Genomic DNA, 15225 nt, shown 5'->3' on the forward strand with positions numbered 1-15225 from the left:
AAACTACAAATTCCCCCAAATCCAAAGAGGAGGAAATGTGAAAATGAGTTACAAAAATAGTGGGCAGCATTTACTGGGGGACACAACTCCAGGGGGCAGTGGGGGTGTTCCCAGGTGGGTTCTGGGTGCTCCCAGGCATGTCTGGGTGTTGTTCCCTGGGGACCTCTGGGTGACCCCAGGGTGGATGGAGATGTCTCCAGGTGGGCCACGATGTCCCTGCGAGTCTCTGGCTGTCCATGAGGGTGCTTGAGGTGCTCCTAAAGGGGTCTCAGGGTACCCCTAAGGGGCTGGGGATACCACTGAGGGGGAGCTGGGGGTGTCCCCAGGGGGGTTTCTGGGTGCCCCCAAGGGTCTCAGGCGCCTTGCTGGTTGGTCTCATCCTCCTCGCGTCGCTTCCAGATCTGCAGGAGAGCAGAAGGGGGTTGGGGGGCACTGGAGACATTCTGGGGTATCAGGGGACATTCAGGGGCTGTCAGTGGATGTTCAGAGGGTGTCAGGGGACATTCTGGGGGTACCTTCACCCCCCTGCCCCCCTTACCTGGATGTAGGCCTCGGACAGGGTGATCATCTGGGGCAGGATGTCGGTCACCTGCAGGTCCTGCAGCTCGTACCACTTCCCTGTGCCCTGCCGTGACCCAAGAGAGGAGGGGGTGACTCAGGGGGGTCCCCACAGCCCCCCCAAGCCCTCTGAGGAGAGGACACTCACGTGGTGCAGGACGTGGATGCGGTAGGAGCCCTCCGAGGGCTTCCCGTCGTGCACGATGTTGGCGATGAGGTCGTAGGTGGTGTGTGCGTGTGCAGCCTGCACCTCCTCCGACAGGTATTCCCGCAGGTCCACGTTCCTGGGGACCCCCGCACACTCAGGGGGGCACTGCCCAGGGGGGACCCCACTGCACCCACCGACACCTCCAAGCTCTTCCAAGTCCCTCCTGGACTACTGCAATCCCGTCCAGATGCCCACAACACCCCCTTGGAAATCTACATCCCTCTCCTAGGTGTTGCAAACTCCCTGACAGCCCCAGATGCCCAGAAACGCCCCTCAAGTGCCTTGAAACCCCTTTTTGATGCCTAAAAAAACCTCAAAGCCCTCCTGGATGCCTACAAAGCTCCCCCATGTGCCCACATACCACCCTAGATGACTATCCCCTAGCCCAGGTGCTTCCAAAGCCCCTCTAGATGTTTCCAAGGCTTCCCAGATGTTTACAACTCCCTCCAGATGCCCCCAATCTCCTTAGATGTTTTTAATCCTCTCCACAAGCTCCCAGCCCCCCTAGCCCCCTCCCATGGCTCACGTGATGGGGAAGTTGACAATGGTGGGGTTCTTCTCCACAAAGAAGTTGTTCTTGGTGAAGCGCTTGATGCAGAAGATGAGGTAGGGGGGCAGGCGTGTCAGCTGGAAACGCTTCAGGAAGTTCTCCTTGTAGGTCTTGTACTCCTTCTCGGTGCTGCCATTGAACTTGGCTAGGATGCTGAAGAGGGGCACCTGGGGGATGATGAGCTGCTCCTTCTCGTCCTTGTAGAGCGGCGCCGTGGGCAGGTCCAGGGTCAGGTACAGGAAGGTGGATTCCACCATGCGCTCCTGGTACTCGCTGTTCTGCAGCAGCTGGGCCTTCTCCTCGGCCGGCTGCCACGAGGCACCCACGGGACAGCCCCGAGGACAGTCAGCCCCACTGCACCCTGCCCCCACTCATCGACTCTGACACCCCCACTGCAACCTAACAGCCCTGTGCTGAACCCAAAGACCTCCCCCATATCCCAACACCTCCCAGCCCGCATTTGACCCAAATGCCCCCCATTAGATCCTGGACATTAGACCCTTCTAATCCCCTGGCCCAGGCACTCCACGATACCCAACTACCTCTTCCACCACCTCCATTACACTCAACATCTCCCAGCACTCCTAAACTACCCCCACCCGACCCCACCACCACATATCTGACCTCCCCACTCCCCCACTGGACCAAGACATCCCTTTTTTTGACCCTGCCATTCACATTATACCCCAACTCCCACAGTTCCCCAACTCCCCCCCCAGATCACACTGGAAACTGGCATCTCAACAACCATCACTTCCCACCATACCCTGACATCCCTCATTGGATCCCAACATCCCCCAGTCCCCCCCCAGTCCCACCAGGTCAGGGTGTGGTAGCTTCTTGGTGAAGATGCGCATGGAGCCCTGGAACACGTCGGTGACAATGGCTGGGGGGGACAGCAGGTGCTCAGCAGGGGGACAGCAGCCCCTGAGGGCCCCCCCAGAACCTCCCCACACTCACTCTTCTTCTTCCTCTTGGTGCCGCCCAGTGCCGCGTGCAGCGCGTTCAGGAACCAGGACAGGAACTCCACCCCATCCCCTGGAAGGGCAGAGCTGGAGCTGAGCCTGGATCCTGCTCTGCCCCCTGAACCAGAGCCCACAGACCCAGTGCTGCCTCCCAAACCCAACCCCATCCCCCAGATCCAGCTCTGCCCCCCACATCCAGAGCCCCGACTCCAGCACTGCCCCCCCCAAATCCAAAGGCCCCAGATCCAGCGCTTCCCCTCAAACCCAGCACTGCCCCCAAACCCCACCCTGCTTGGTGATCTGGAAGTTCTTCTTGCTGCAGAGCACCACGGCCTGGAGCATCTCATGGGGAGACACGTGTGCCTTGAAATTCCGGGGGTTCCAGAGCTTCCTCATGAGCTCCCCAAAGCGCTGCACCAGCAGGAACATGATGTCCCCGGGCGGGCGCTGGATGTGCCGGTAGTTCTCCTCCTCCAGGAAGTAATTCCGCAGGGGAGGCACGTTAGACAAGGCCTGGGGACAGAGCAGAGCAGATTCAGACCCGGGACACCCCAGGGGGTGATCTGGGAAGGTTTGGGGGCAGTTATGTAAACCCTGCAATGGCACGGGAGTGAAGCCTGCTCAGAACAGTCTGAGCTGAAAAGGATGCAGAGCTGGGGTTGATCCCTGACAGTCTGACAAGGGGTTGGGGAGAGTTGTGGGGAGCTTTCACCCTAAAAGGTCACCTGCATTCCCAGGTGTAATGCTGTAATGCATGTAGAAGAGAAGATGGGATACACCCACAGGACCCCCAGAGTGGGATTTCAGAAGGATTTCAAAGGCAATTCAGCCCAAAATTAAGCCAGCATCCCCCAGGTGTGCATGTTATGGGAAAAGAGGTGGGACTTATCCCTGACACCCCAGAGGAGGATTTTGGGAGGGTTTCACCCCAGAATGAAGCCTGAACAGCCTCAAAGGTGTACAGCCCATGGGAGAAAAGGGGCAATTCCTCAGTGTTGTTTTGGGGGGGGCAAAAATCCCAAGAAGAAGCCTTTAGCCCTGGTGTCACCTGGAGCACAGCATTGGCATAGTCATTGGCCTTGATGTTGTTGAGCCCCACGATGCCAGGCAGGTACGTGGTGCCATCATAGGCCCGGGACAGTTTGGCCTGTTTGTCCAGGTGAGCAATGTGCTGGGCCGTGAAGGTGGGCTTGAGCACGTACTGTGGGGAGAGAGAGACCTCAGAGCTGGGGAACCCCACCCCAAAGCCCTCAGAGGCAGTGGAACCCCAACCTCAACCTCTCAGAAACAGGGGGACCCCACCCCAAACCCCTCAGAAATAGAGTGATCCCAACATGACACCTCAGAGCTGGAGGATCCCACACCTGAACCAGGGGCACTCAGATCTGGGGGACCCCACCCTGACTCCTCAGAGAGCGGTACCCCACAGCTGACGGCCCTCAGAGCTGGGAGAGATGCAAAGCCAGCCCTACAGAGCCCCCAGAGGTGCCCCTGGAGCCAGGGTGCCCCCAAAAGCAGCTCGCACCGTGATGTCCTCGAGCGAGGAGTCGATGATCTCGTAGTTGTCGGGCAGGCAGTAGAACTTGAGCGTGTGCAGGTTGAGGAACACGTGGTGGCTCAGCTGCACGCTGTGGATGTAGGCGTGTGACTTCAGCCCGCGGCCTGCGGAGACAAGCTTAGGGTTAGGGGGACACAGGGCACCAGGACAGACACAGAGCAGCCATGAGAAGAGTGAGGGGGCACAGAAATGATCCCCCATGCATGTACACGCAGGTTGTGCCCACTGGAGGGTCCCTAAACTCCCCCAGCAACCACCCTGTCATTGGGTGTCCCCATGGTGTCCCTCCTCTCTTTGTATCCCCTGCCAGCACCCTGGCCCTTGTTGTTCCCTGTCACCTTCTCAGGCACAATCCCTGTCCCTGGGTGTCCCTGCAGCCCTGGGGTACGCCAACAACATCCCAGATCCCTTGTGCCCCACCCCAGTCCCTGGGTGTTCCCCTCATCACCACCCCTATCCCCAGGTGTCCCTCACAGCAGCACTGGGGTGTCCCCCGTGCCCTCCAGCAGCATCCCATTGCTTATGTGCGTTCCCCAGGGCAGCACATCAATCCAGGCTGTCCCCTGTGTGTCCCCCAGCAGCCTCTGGGTGTCCCTGATGTCCCCTGTGTGTCCCCCAGCAGCCCTGGGGAGGGTCTCACCCTGGAAGTACTTCCCGCAGACGAGGCAGGCGTAGACGTTGATGTGGGACAGGGAGATGGAGCACAGCTTCTCAAAGTCAAAGTCCAGGACACTCCTGGGGGAGGGCAGTGTCACAGGGTTGTGGGGGGCTGGGGGGCACCCCCAGGGACAGAGGGACCCCAGAACACCCCCATCACCCACTTGTTGATGGTGTCCAGGTAGGGGCAGTGCCGGCTGCGCTGGTCCTCGGGATCGAAGCGCCCATAGCGCACTGGGGGACAGGATGGTGTTAACAAGAGGGGCAGAAGCACCCCAAAAGCAGGAGGGTGACGCCCCCTCCAGCCATCCTTCCGATACACCTGCCTGGGGCTAAGCCCCAGCTCCCTGCGTTGGCTCCAAATCCTGCTGAGAGCTGAGCTCAGGACGCCCAGGACACTCCATTCCCCATCCCTCTCCTCCCCCTGGTGTCCGCCGGGACATCCCTGTCACCGCCCCCCCGCCCCAGTGCCCGCAGTGTCCCTTCACACCCCAGTGTCCCCTCACAGCCCCGGGTCCCCAGCGCTGCCCCCCACCCTGCTGTGTCCCTAGACGCACACCCCGGCACCCCCCCCTCCATTCCCCGCTGCCCATCCCGGTGCTCCCCTCACTCCCCCGGTCCCCCGCATCCCCTCAGCCCTTCGACCCCATCAGTTCGCCTCGAGCCGCACCGGCGGGCTCGGGCTCAGGGTCGGAGTCTCCGTCCGGCTCTCGCTCTCGCTTCACACGCACGGGCGCGGCGGGAGCGGCGGTGCCGGAGCCCCCCCAGACGCCGGTGCCGGTGCCCGGTTCCCGCTTGACGCGCGCCAGATCCACCGGCAGCGCCTCCGCCGCCTCCCGCCGCGCGCGTTCCCGTTCCGCGTCCCGCCGACCCCGCGGCCGCTCGGAGTCGGCATCGCGGCGGCTGCGGGAGGAGCCGCGGGCAGAGGAGGCGGCGGAGGAGGAGGAGGAGGAGGCCCCGCGGGAGTCCCGGGAGTCGCGGTCCCGCCGCCCGCGGCTCGACATGGCGGCGGCGCGGGCGCAGTGCGCATGCGCGGGCGCCGGGAACCGGTCGACCAGTCTGTCACTCTGCGCATGTGCGCCCTGCCGGCGCGCGCGCCGGGCCCGCGGGGCTCTTAAAGGCGCCGCATCCCGGTATCGACCCCCGCCCCCGGCGCGGGATGGAGGCGGCGGCCACAACGGCGGCCCCGGGCTGGCGCTGCCGCCCGGGGGGACGGCTAGACATGAGCCACGGCTTCGTGCGGCACATCCGCCGCAACCAGCTCGCCAGGTACCGGCTGCGGTGCGGGCCCCCCGGCCACCCCCGGGGACGCTCGTTCCCAGGCCGGTTTGGCCCCGGTGCTCCTCGGTCCCCCCACCCCGTAACCCCGATGCCCCGCCGGTGCCCAGGGACGCGTACGACCGCGCGGTGCGGCAGGCGCGGGGCCGAGCGCGGACGCGGCTGACCCCGGCCCCGGCGCGGCCCCGGCGGCCCGACCAGCAGGTGTACCGGCCGCACCGGGGCGGCGGTGAGCGGCACCGGGGGGCGGAGAGGGGCGACCCGAGAGGTGGAATGGGGACGGGAGTTCCGGGACCGGGGGATGCGGAGGCTCCTGAGGGATCGGGGCGCATCCGGGGCTGGGGGGACCGCAGGAGACTGGGGGGAAGGGCCGACACCGCAGGGGGGCTGGGACCGGGAGGGACACGGGGGCGGGGGGACACGGGGGGCACCCAGGAGACTGGGGAGGGAGGGGAAGGGGCAACACCTCAGGGTGGTCTGGGACTGCCGGGGCATCCAGGGATGGGGGGGCACAGGGGGCCTGCGGGAGGGGATGGGGGTCACCCGGGGCTGGGGGCACCCGCGGGTGACCCCCCTGAGGGTGCAGGTGCCGCAGGGGGGCCCTGGGGCGACGCCAGCGCGGGGCCCCCCCCCGACAGCCGCGGGGCCCCCCCGGACCCCGCCCGCGGGCCGCGGCTCTTCTGCCTCGAGTACGAGGGGGACGACGGGCAGGTCACGGCCGTCATCGTGCACCAGGTGCGGCCCCGGTACCGCGGGGCTGGGCACGGGGGTGGGAGAACGAGGGTGTGGGGCTGGGGGCGTTCTGTGGGGCTGGGGGTGTGGGGTATGGGGGTTCTGTGTGGCTGGGGGTGTGGGGTGTGGGGGTTCTGTGGGCCTGGGGTGTGGGGTATGGGGGTTCTGTGGGGCTGGGCATGTGGGGCTGGGCATGTGGGGTATGGGGGTTCTGTGGGGTATGGGGGTTCTGTGGGGCTTCAGGTGCTGGGTGTGGGTTCTCTGGGGCTGGGCGTGTGGGGTATGGGGGTTCTGTGGGGTATGGGGGTTCTGTGGGGCTGGGCGTGTGGGGTATGGGGATTCTGTGGGGTATGGGGGTTCTGTGGGGCTGGGCGTGTGGGGTATGGGGGTTCTGTGGGGCTGGGCGTGTGGGGTGCGGGGTTTGGGAGTTCTGAAGGACAGACAGCGCTGCCCTGGGTTTGGGGGTGCAGTGGGTGCCCGTCGGAGGGGTGCCCATGGGCCAGGGGGTGCTGCCATGGCATGGGGGTGCCACAGGTCCCAGCTGCAATGGGGTGCTGTTGGTGGGGGTCCCATGGGATAGGGGGCATTGCTGTGGGGCCCAGTGGGTACCATGGGGCTGGGGCTCTGGGGGGCACTGGGGGGGCCGTGGGGCACCGGCAGGCCCCGCGGGTGACACGAGTGCCGCAGGGGGACAGCGCTGAGGAGGTGACACGCCGGGTGTGCGCCCGGAGCCCGCTGGAGCCTGCCCTGCGCAGGGCCCTGTGCCAGCGCGTGCAGGACGAGCTCAGCAAGCGCCGGGGCACCGGGTGACGCTGCCAGGCCCCCCGGACACTGCCACCCCCATGGGACCTGTGCCACCCCGGGGTCTGGTGCCATCCCCCCGGTGTCAATAAAGGTGCTGCGAGGCTCTGGTGTCTTTCACTGCTCGAGGAAACTGAGCGGGGAAGTGACACGGCTCCTGCGTCCCTGAGCGTCACATTCGCACTTGTCGCCTGCAGCAGCCTATGCCAGGGTGGCCCCATGCAGTGACACTGGGTACCAAGTCCCCCCAGTCCTCACAGCTGTCACCATGTCCCTGGGGACCTTCAGTCCCCGCCCTGGAGTCCCCGTCCCCTCCTTAGGTGCCATTGTGTCCCCAGGGTCCCCTCTGCTTCCCCCATCTTGGTAGCGCGATCACAGCTCCCTCCTGCCCCCAGCCCAGGTTGGTGGCACCTCTGGCCAAGGCCAGGTGTGCCCAGGGTGTCCCCAGGGCAGGTGCCATGACTGTAGTGTTGTAGTGTCTTTCCAGGATGGTTTGTTTATGGTGGGGGTCCCCAAATTGGGGCCTTTTGTTATTGTAGGGTCCCCCTGAAGATCACCCCACTGCGCTGTTTTTGTAGGGTCTCCCAGCAGCAAGGCACAGAGGGGTTGTTATTATAGGATCTACCCCAAGCACATTTTGGTGTTTATTTATTGTAAGGTCTCCCCAGAGAGGGTCCAGAATGTTCTCCCTGGTCCTGGTTTGTTTTTGTAGGGTCTCTCCAAACAAAAGTTGGGGTGTTTATTTCTCATAAGGTTTCCCCAGAGGAGATCCAGCATGTTTGTTATTGTAGACCCTTCCCAGAGATTATCCCGGTTGTTTGTTATTGTAAACAACAATAGGGTCTCCCTGAAGTAGATTCTGACATTTAGTAATTGTAGGGTCTCCTTGGAGGTTCTGGCATGTTTGTTATTTTAAGATCTTCCCAGGACAGAACGGAATTTCTTCAGTGGGAAATCATCCCATTGGTTTGGGATTGTAGGATCTCCCCCAAGCTGATACCATTGCTCTGTTTTTGTGGGGTCTTCCAAAGAGCTCTTGGTATTTGTTTATTGTAGGGTCTCCCCAGAATAGATCCTTGTGTCTATTTATCATAGGGTCTCTCTGAAGTAGATCCGGCAGGCTTGGTTGTTGTGGAACATATTCTGGTGTTCATTTATTGTAGAATCTTCTCAGGAGTTCATCCTGCTGGTTTATTATCCTGGGGTATCTCCAAATCAGATTCTGGAGCCTTAGTTACTGTAAGGTCAACCCAAAACAAATCCTAATATTTATTTGTTTTAGGGTCTCCTGAAAGTTCATCCTCCAGGAGAGTTTGTGCTTGTAGGGTCTCCCCAAAGAGCTCTTGGTGTTTATTGTAGTGTTTCCCTTCAGGATCTTGTTGGGCTTTTATTGTAGAGACTCTTCAAAGCAGATCTTGGGGTTTATTTATTGTGGGGTCTCCTTGAAGCTCATCCCACTGGTTCATTATTGTTATTGTAGGGTCTCCCCAAGCAAGTCCTAGTGTTTATTTGTCATGGAGCCCCTCAGGCTCTGTCCCCCGTTGCTTTCTCATGGAGTCCCTGCAGTGCTGGGGGGGTGCTTGGTGCCCCCCTGCGGGGTGGGGACAGTGCTGGTGACAGTCCCAGGGGATGACCGTGCCAGGGCCAGTGCCAGTGCCAGACCCAGGATGAAGAGGAGGAGGAGGCCGAGGCCAAGGGCCACCAGGTGCCACCGCCGATGTCGCCTGCGCTGGCGCCGCGTCACCGTCTGTGTGGTGCGGGTGAAGGCTTCACTCTGTGGGAACGTGGAGGAGGACAGGGGACAGTTCCCCCAGGGGCTACAGAGGGCTTGGGGGGACCTACTGGAACAGACAGACACCCCCCAGCCCTTCTATGGCCCTGGAGTCTCTCCTCTCCAGACTCTATGCCCCCACAGTGTCCCTGAGGCCTATAGGTCACTCCAGGGCTCTATGTCCCAATTCTCTGTCCCTAGAGGGGCTCTGTACGTTCCCCCCACATGGCTTGATGTCCCTAGAGCAAGTCCAGCCCTGAGACTCATGTCCGCATAGTGTCCCCCAGGGCTCTGTATGTATCTCATAGAGCTACATGTCCCTATAATGTCCCCAAAACATGTCTTCCCTGGGGCTTTATGCCTCTGCAGTGTCCCCAGATTTACATGTCCCCATACAGCCCCACTCCCCGTCCCTCGGTCCGTGTGTCCCTGCTGTCTCATCCTGTGTTGCAGGTCCTGTCCATCTCCCTATAGCACCACAACCCAGGCCATGTGTGTCTCCAGACCCTGACCCAGCTCTGCAGCTGTTCCAGGTGTCCCCTCTAGTGCTACTCCCCCACGGCCGCGTGTCACAGCCTGTCCCCGCGATCCCACCGCTTTTCGCAGGTCCTGGGCACGGCTCTGCAGCTGCTCCAGGTGCCCCTCCCGCTCCAGCGCCCGCGCCACGTTCTGTCGCATCAGCTCCGCCACCTCCTCGGCCTCCCGCTGGCACTGCGCCAGCCCCGCCTGGGGACACGGGGGGACAACGTGGGGACATGGGGGAATGCTATGGGAACACTGGGGATACGGGCGCTGTGGCGAAGGTTGGCTGAGGGAACAAAAGAACATGGGGATATCGGGACCATGGGGACACGGAGATGCCACCGGGGACAGGCAGGGACACCGAGGACAATGGGCACCATGAGGAAGAGGGACTGGGGGAACGTGGGGACTCAAGAACCATAGGGATGGGCCCTGTAGGGACCAGGGGACATGAGGATCATGGGGACGATGGAGACGCGAGGGACCATGAGGAAACTATCATCCTGAGGACAAAGCCTGACCATGGGGACAAGGGCACGCCAGGGACATTGGCACAGCGAGGGGGGCACACAGGGACCACGCAGACAGGAAACCGTGGGGACGTCGGCACAGGGCCACCTGAGGATAGGGACCGAGGGGGCACGAGCACTGCAGGGCCAGAGCACACTCGGGGACACCGGGACCACGGGGCACGGTGGGGGACACCGCGACACGCGAGGCCGGGACACGGGGAGTCCCGCGCGGGCCACCTCCCACCACCCCCCGGGGCCGCGTCCCTCCCTTCGGCAGGAAGAGCCCGGGGAGCGGACCGGGAATGACACAGGCACCATGTCCCACGGTTCCATGTCTCTGATCCCGGTCTGCCCCCGGGGAAAGCGAAAGCGAAAGCGGTGGCAGCGCGGCCCGGGACTCACCATGGTCCCGGTACCGCGGGTCGGTATCGGTGCCGGTACCGCTGCGCCCGTTCCTGTACCCGTCTCGCCTCGGGCCCCAGCGGCCGCCCCCGACGGGAGGGACCAGGACCGCCCCCCCTCCCACCCTCTAGTGTCCAGTCCTGAGACACCCCGGCCCGCAACCCCCGGGACGCGGCTCCCCAGGTCTAAACTCTCCCCAGCTGCCGGGTCCCGGGCACCCCCATGTACCCGGAGAGCCCCTGTCCCTACAGTCCACCCCTGTCCCTAGAGAGCTCCCTGTCCCTACAGCCCCGTCCCTAGAGAGCTCCCTGTCCCTACAGCTCCCCTGTCCCTAGAGAGCTGCCTGTCCCTACAGCCTCCTTGTCCCTAGAGCTCCTTGTCCCTACAGCTCCCCTGTCCCTAAAGAGCTGCCTGTCCCTAGAGAGCTCCCTGTCCCTACAGCTCCCCTGTCCCTAGAGAGCCCCCTGTCCCTACAGTCCACCCCTGTCCCTAGAGCTCCCTATCCTTACAGCCTCCCTGTCCCTAGAGAGCTCCCTGTTCCTACAGCTCCCCGTCCCTAGAGAACCCCCTGTCCCTACAGCCCCCCTGTTCCTATAGAGCTCCCTGTCCCTACAGCTCCCCTGTCCCTAGCGAACTCCCTGTCCCTACAGCCCCCCTGTGCCCAGAGAGCTCCCTGTCCCTACAGCCTCTGTGTCCCTAGACAGCCCCCTGTCCCCACAATCGCCCTGTGCCCAGAGAGACCCCCATCCTTACATCCTCCCTGTCGCTATAGAGCTCTCTCTACAGCCCCCCTGTACCCAGAGAGCTCCTTGTCCCTACAGCCCCGTCCCTAGAGAGCCCCCTGTCCCTACAGCCCCCCATGTGCCCAGAGAGCTTTCTGTCCCTATAGCCCCCCTGTCCCTATAGAGCCCCCACCCCTACAGCCCCCCAAGTTCCCCATGTCCCCAAGATACCCAGACATGTGTGCCTTGGGACTGCCCTGTCCCAAAAATGGTCCCACAGCCACATTCACAGACACATGTCAGAGTTCCCAAGTCCCTGTAGATATGGGGCAACACCAGGACCCCCATGTTCGAATCTCTGGGGATCCCCCATGTCCCTGACACTGCCCTTCCCCCTTCCCCCCCCCCTTCACCCCTGCCTCCAAGGGTGGCAGTGCCATCTCAGTGTCCTTTGTCTCTCGGTGCCTGGCACAGCCCCTGGCACCCTGGCACGGCATCCACCCCCCCCCATGCATCCCTTGATGCCTGTGTCCCCACACGTCCCCCTTGTTACCCCACGTGAGTGTCCCTGGGGCTGTCCCCCACCATGTCCTCCCATGTCCCCGTGCATATTCCTGTGTCTGCATGCCTGTGTCCTCCCCATGTCACAGACCCATGCCCATCTCACCATGTCCCCGTGTCCCCCTCCCACCACACACACACACAGACAGACAAGTCCCGCTGGTTCTTCCCCCCCATCTGTATTTGGGCCTGGGGGTGGCTGTGTCTCCGTGAGGACAGGGGCTCTAGGTGGGGATGGTGCCAGTGGCCAAGAGGATGATGAGGACAACGACAACGACGCCCACGAGGCCGAGGATGACGAGCAGCTTCACATTCTTCCACCAGTAGCGCCGGGCCATCTTCTGGGACGTCGTGCGGAAGTGCTCTGACTGCAGGGACAGTGCTCAGAGACATGGGGACATCCCTGACACCCTGGGAACCCCAACTGCCCCCCAGGGACAGCCCTCACACCCTGGGGACAACACACTGCCACCCCAGGGGCACCCCACAGCCATCCCAGGGCCACCTCCTGTGACCCCAGGAACATTCCTGATGTACTGGGGATCCCAAGTGACAATCAGGGACATCCCTGACACCCACTACCACTCAGGACACTCAGCTGCTGTACACCAGGGACTACACTGCCACCCCAGGGACACCCATGCCACCCTGGAGAACCCAAATCCCATGCAAAGGAAAACCCTTACTTCCTGGGAACACCTCTGTCACCTGGAGACCCCAACTGCTACTGCAGGGACATCAGCTAAGATCCTGAGGACAGCCCTGCCACCCTGGGCACCCCAAGGGACATCCTGGAGACAATCCTGCCCTCCCTGGTGACCCTCTGCTGCCACTCTGGGGACACCAACTGCAACCCTAGGGACCCCTGCAGACATCCTAGGGACACCCCTGCCACCCAAGGGTCCCATGCCACCCCACTGGGGACCCTGCAGTCCCCTTAGGGACACTGCTTGCCCTTGGGGAATTTGTGTTCCTTGACCTGGGGTTCCAGCCCCCACCCTGGGGACCCAATGCTACCTCAGGAGCCCTGCACCACCTTGGGGGGTTTGGGACTACCTCAGAGACAGCGTGCCACCTTAGTCAGGGAGCTTTGTGCCCACCTTTGGGACCCTGTGCCCACCCAAGGTGACATCATGGCCACCTTGGTGACCCCATACCCAATGTGGGTGCCCCATGCCCACCCTGGGGACCCCTGCTCACCCTGCTGACCCCGTGCTCACCCTACTGACACCGTGCCCACCCTGGGGACCCCGTGCCCACCCTGGGGACCCCTGCTCACCCTGCTGACCCCGTGCCCACCCTGGGGACCCCGTGCCCACCCTGCTGACCCCGTGCCCACTCTGCTGACCCTGTGCTCCCCCTGCTGACCCCGTGCCCACCCTGCTGACCCCGTGCCCACTCTGCTGACCCCGTGCCCACCCTGCTGACCCCGTGCCCACCCTGCTGACCCCGTGCCCACTCTGCTGACCCTGTGCTCACCCTGGTGACCCCGTGCTCACCCTGCTGACCCCGTGCCCACCCTGTTGACCCCGTGCCCACCCTGGGGACCCTGTGTCCACCCTGGGAACCCTGTGCTCACCCTGCTGACCCCGTGCCCACTCTGCTGACCCTGTGCTCACCCTGGTGACCCCGTGCTCACCCTGCTGACCCCGTGCCCACCCTGTTGACCCCGTGCCCACCCTGGGGACCCTGTGCCCACCCTGGGAACCCTGTGCTCACCCTGCTGACCCTGTGCCTGCCCTGCTGACCCCGTGCCCACTCTGGGGACCCTGTGCCCACCCTGGGGACCCTGTCCCTGCCCTGGGGACCCTGTGCCCACACTGGTGACCCCATGCCCACACTGGTGACCCCCTGCCCACACTGGGGACTCCATGCCTACGTGCTGACTCCCTGCCCACCCTGAGGACCCCACGCCCACCCTGGGGACTCTGAGCTCCCCCTCACCGTGGCCTCCAGGTCTTGGCTCTTGCTGTGCAGCTGCTCCAGGTTCTCGCCCCGCGCCAGGATCCGCTCCACATTCTGGGTCATGATGCTGGTGACCCCCTGCACCTCCCTCTGCAGTGCCTGCACACGTCCCTCGCCCGTCATGGCCTCTGTCGCGACATCTGCTGGGTGTCCCCCTGGGACCCCCGCCTGCAGCACAGGGCAGGGGTCAGGGGGCACCTCCAGCAACCCACATGTATCCTGGACACCTCCACAATACCCCACAGCAGCCTACAGACACCCGAGGCACCCCAAAGGTACCCGCCAAGTCCCGCATGGGCACTAGCAACCCATGGGAGCCCCATATACACCCTGTGCACTTCCTATATCCCATATACACCCTACAGGTTACCCCAAAGGTGCCCCCACAGTACCCACAAGGCACTCCATGTCCACCTCAATCACCCTATGTGCACCTTGGGCACCTCTCCCAGCACTACAAGCACCTCCATGACATACCATATGTATCTCAGACAGCCCATATGCTCCCTAGATATTCCAAGTTCCTTAAAGTGCCTTGAGTCCTGCACAGGCAGCCCAGGGCCACCCCAATCATCTGCTGAGCACCCCATGGGTATTCTGGGCACTTCGTCAAGCCCCTACAGGCATCCCACATACCCCCACCACCTGCAGCACCCCACAGCACCCTCTGAGCACCTCCAGGTATGCATGCCCCCAAGCAACTGCAGGCAGAGTGTGAAGTCCCCAGCAGCCTACGTGCACCCACTGGCACCCCACACATACCCAAGACCCCCATATGAGCCGCAGAAGCCTCAAAGAGACCCCCTAAGCACTTCATGGACATCCCGTCACTCTCTGTGAACCCACCTGGCACCTCGTATGCGCCCTGGGCACCCCATGAGAGCCCCATGTCAAAGCACCTCACAGGTGCACCATGTCCACCCCAATCACCCCACAGGCGCTTCCCTAGACTGCTTTTGGGTCCCCCGGGCACGCCCCCATATCCCATAGGCACCCCCTTGGCACCCCCCAGGCTCTGATACACACCCCAGATACCCCAGAGGAACCCTATAAGCCCCTATGGGCACCCCACGGCACCCTGGGCACTCTGTGGTCACCCCAGACCCTCACACGTGCGCTGGAGCCCCCGAAGAGACCCCCTAAGCACCGAAGGGCACGCCTCACCCCCTATGGACCCCCCATTGGCACCCCACATATCCTCAGGAGCACCCCGGCTGCTTCCCCGCGCACACCCCCGGAGCCCCGACACACCCCGGCGCCCCCACGGGGACCCCCGCACCCACCCCCGGGGCCCCCCCGTGTCCCGGTCCCATCATGGTCCGTCCGGCCCCGCTCGGCTCGGCTCCCGCGGCGGCCCCGGACCCGCCCCGCCTGCCCGGGGCTTCCGGGAGCTGCGGCCCCGCGGGGCGGGGGCGGGCCGGGGGCGGGCCGGGGGCGCGGCGGGGCCCGGGTCAGGGCGGGCT

The 15225-nt window shown here is 63.5% G+C and overlaps 4 protein-coding genes across 4 annotated transcripts; 1 reads left to right on the plus strand and 3 right to left on the minus strand.

Annotated features, from left to right (window-relative positions):
• Nucleotides 1-44: 44 nt before the first annotated feature.
• Nucleotides 45-5537, minus strand: USP39 (ubiquitin specific peptidase 39). Its single transcript, XM_079329030.1, has 12 exons — nt 5167-5537; nt 4661-4730; nt 4480-4574; nt 3807-3943; nt 3330-3482; nt 2569-2794; nt 2277-2354; nt 2135-2202; nt 1293-1624; nt 707-842; nt 539-625; nt 45-401 (listed from the first exon to the last, which is right to left on the minus strand). The coding sequence occupies exons 1-12, from the start codon at nt 5498-5500 to the stop codon at nt 354-356; spliced, it is 1764 nt and encodes a 587-aa protein (XP_079185156.1). The 5' UTR covers nt 5501-5537; the 3' UTR covers nt 45-353.
• A 20-nt stretch (nt 5538-5557) lies between these two features.
• On the plus strand, nt 5558-7413 carry LOC306813560 (UPF0561 protein C2orf68 homolog). Its single transcript, XM_079329052.1, has 4 exons — nt 5558-5765; nt 5885-6003; nt 6370-6509; nt 7194-7413. Exons 1-4 carry the CDS (start codon nt 5656-5658, stop codon nt 7314-7316), a joined length of 492 nt encoding a protein of 163 aa, XP_079185178.1. The 5' UTR covers nt 5558-5655; the 3' UTR covers nt 7317-7413.
• A 1128-nt stretch (nt 7414-8541) lies between these two features.
• On the minus strand, nt 8542-10645 carry LOC306813471 (uncharacterized protein). The gene is made up of 3 exons (XM_079328937.1): nt 10515-10645; nt 9673-9804; nt 8542-9081 (listed from the first exon to the last, which is right to left on the minus strand). Exons 1-3 carry the CDS (start codon nt 10515-10517, stop codon nt 8857-8859), a joined length of 360 nt encoding a protein of 119 aa, XP_079185063.1. The 5' UTR covers nt 10518-10645; the 3' UTR covers nt 8542-8856.
• A 1321-nt stretch (nt 10646-11966) lies between these two features.
• Nucleotides 11967-15182, minus strand: VAMP8 (vesicle associated membrane protein 8). Its single transcript, XM_079329055.1, has 3 exons — nt 15046-15182; nt 13742-13930; nt 11967-12165 (listed from the first exon to the last, which is right to left on the minus strand). The coding sequence occupies exons 1-3, from the start codon at nt 15076-15078 to the stop codon at nt 12022-12024; spliced, it is 366 nt and encodes a 121-aa protein (XP_079185181.1). The 5' UTR covers nt 15079-15182; the 3' UTR covers nt 11967-12021.
• Nucleotides 15183-15225: the final 43 nt, after the last annotated feature.

Source organism: Erithacus rubecula, assembly GCF_903797595.1.
Source record: "Erithacus rubecula genome assembly, chromosome: 29".
In the NCBI taxonomy this organism is placed as follows: domain Eukaryota; kingdom Metazoa; phylum Chordata; class Aves; order Passeriformes; family Muscicapidae; genus Erithacus; species Erithacus rubecula.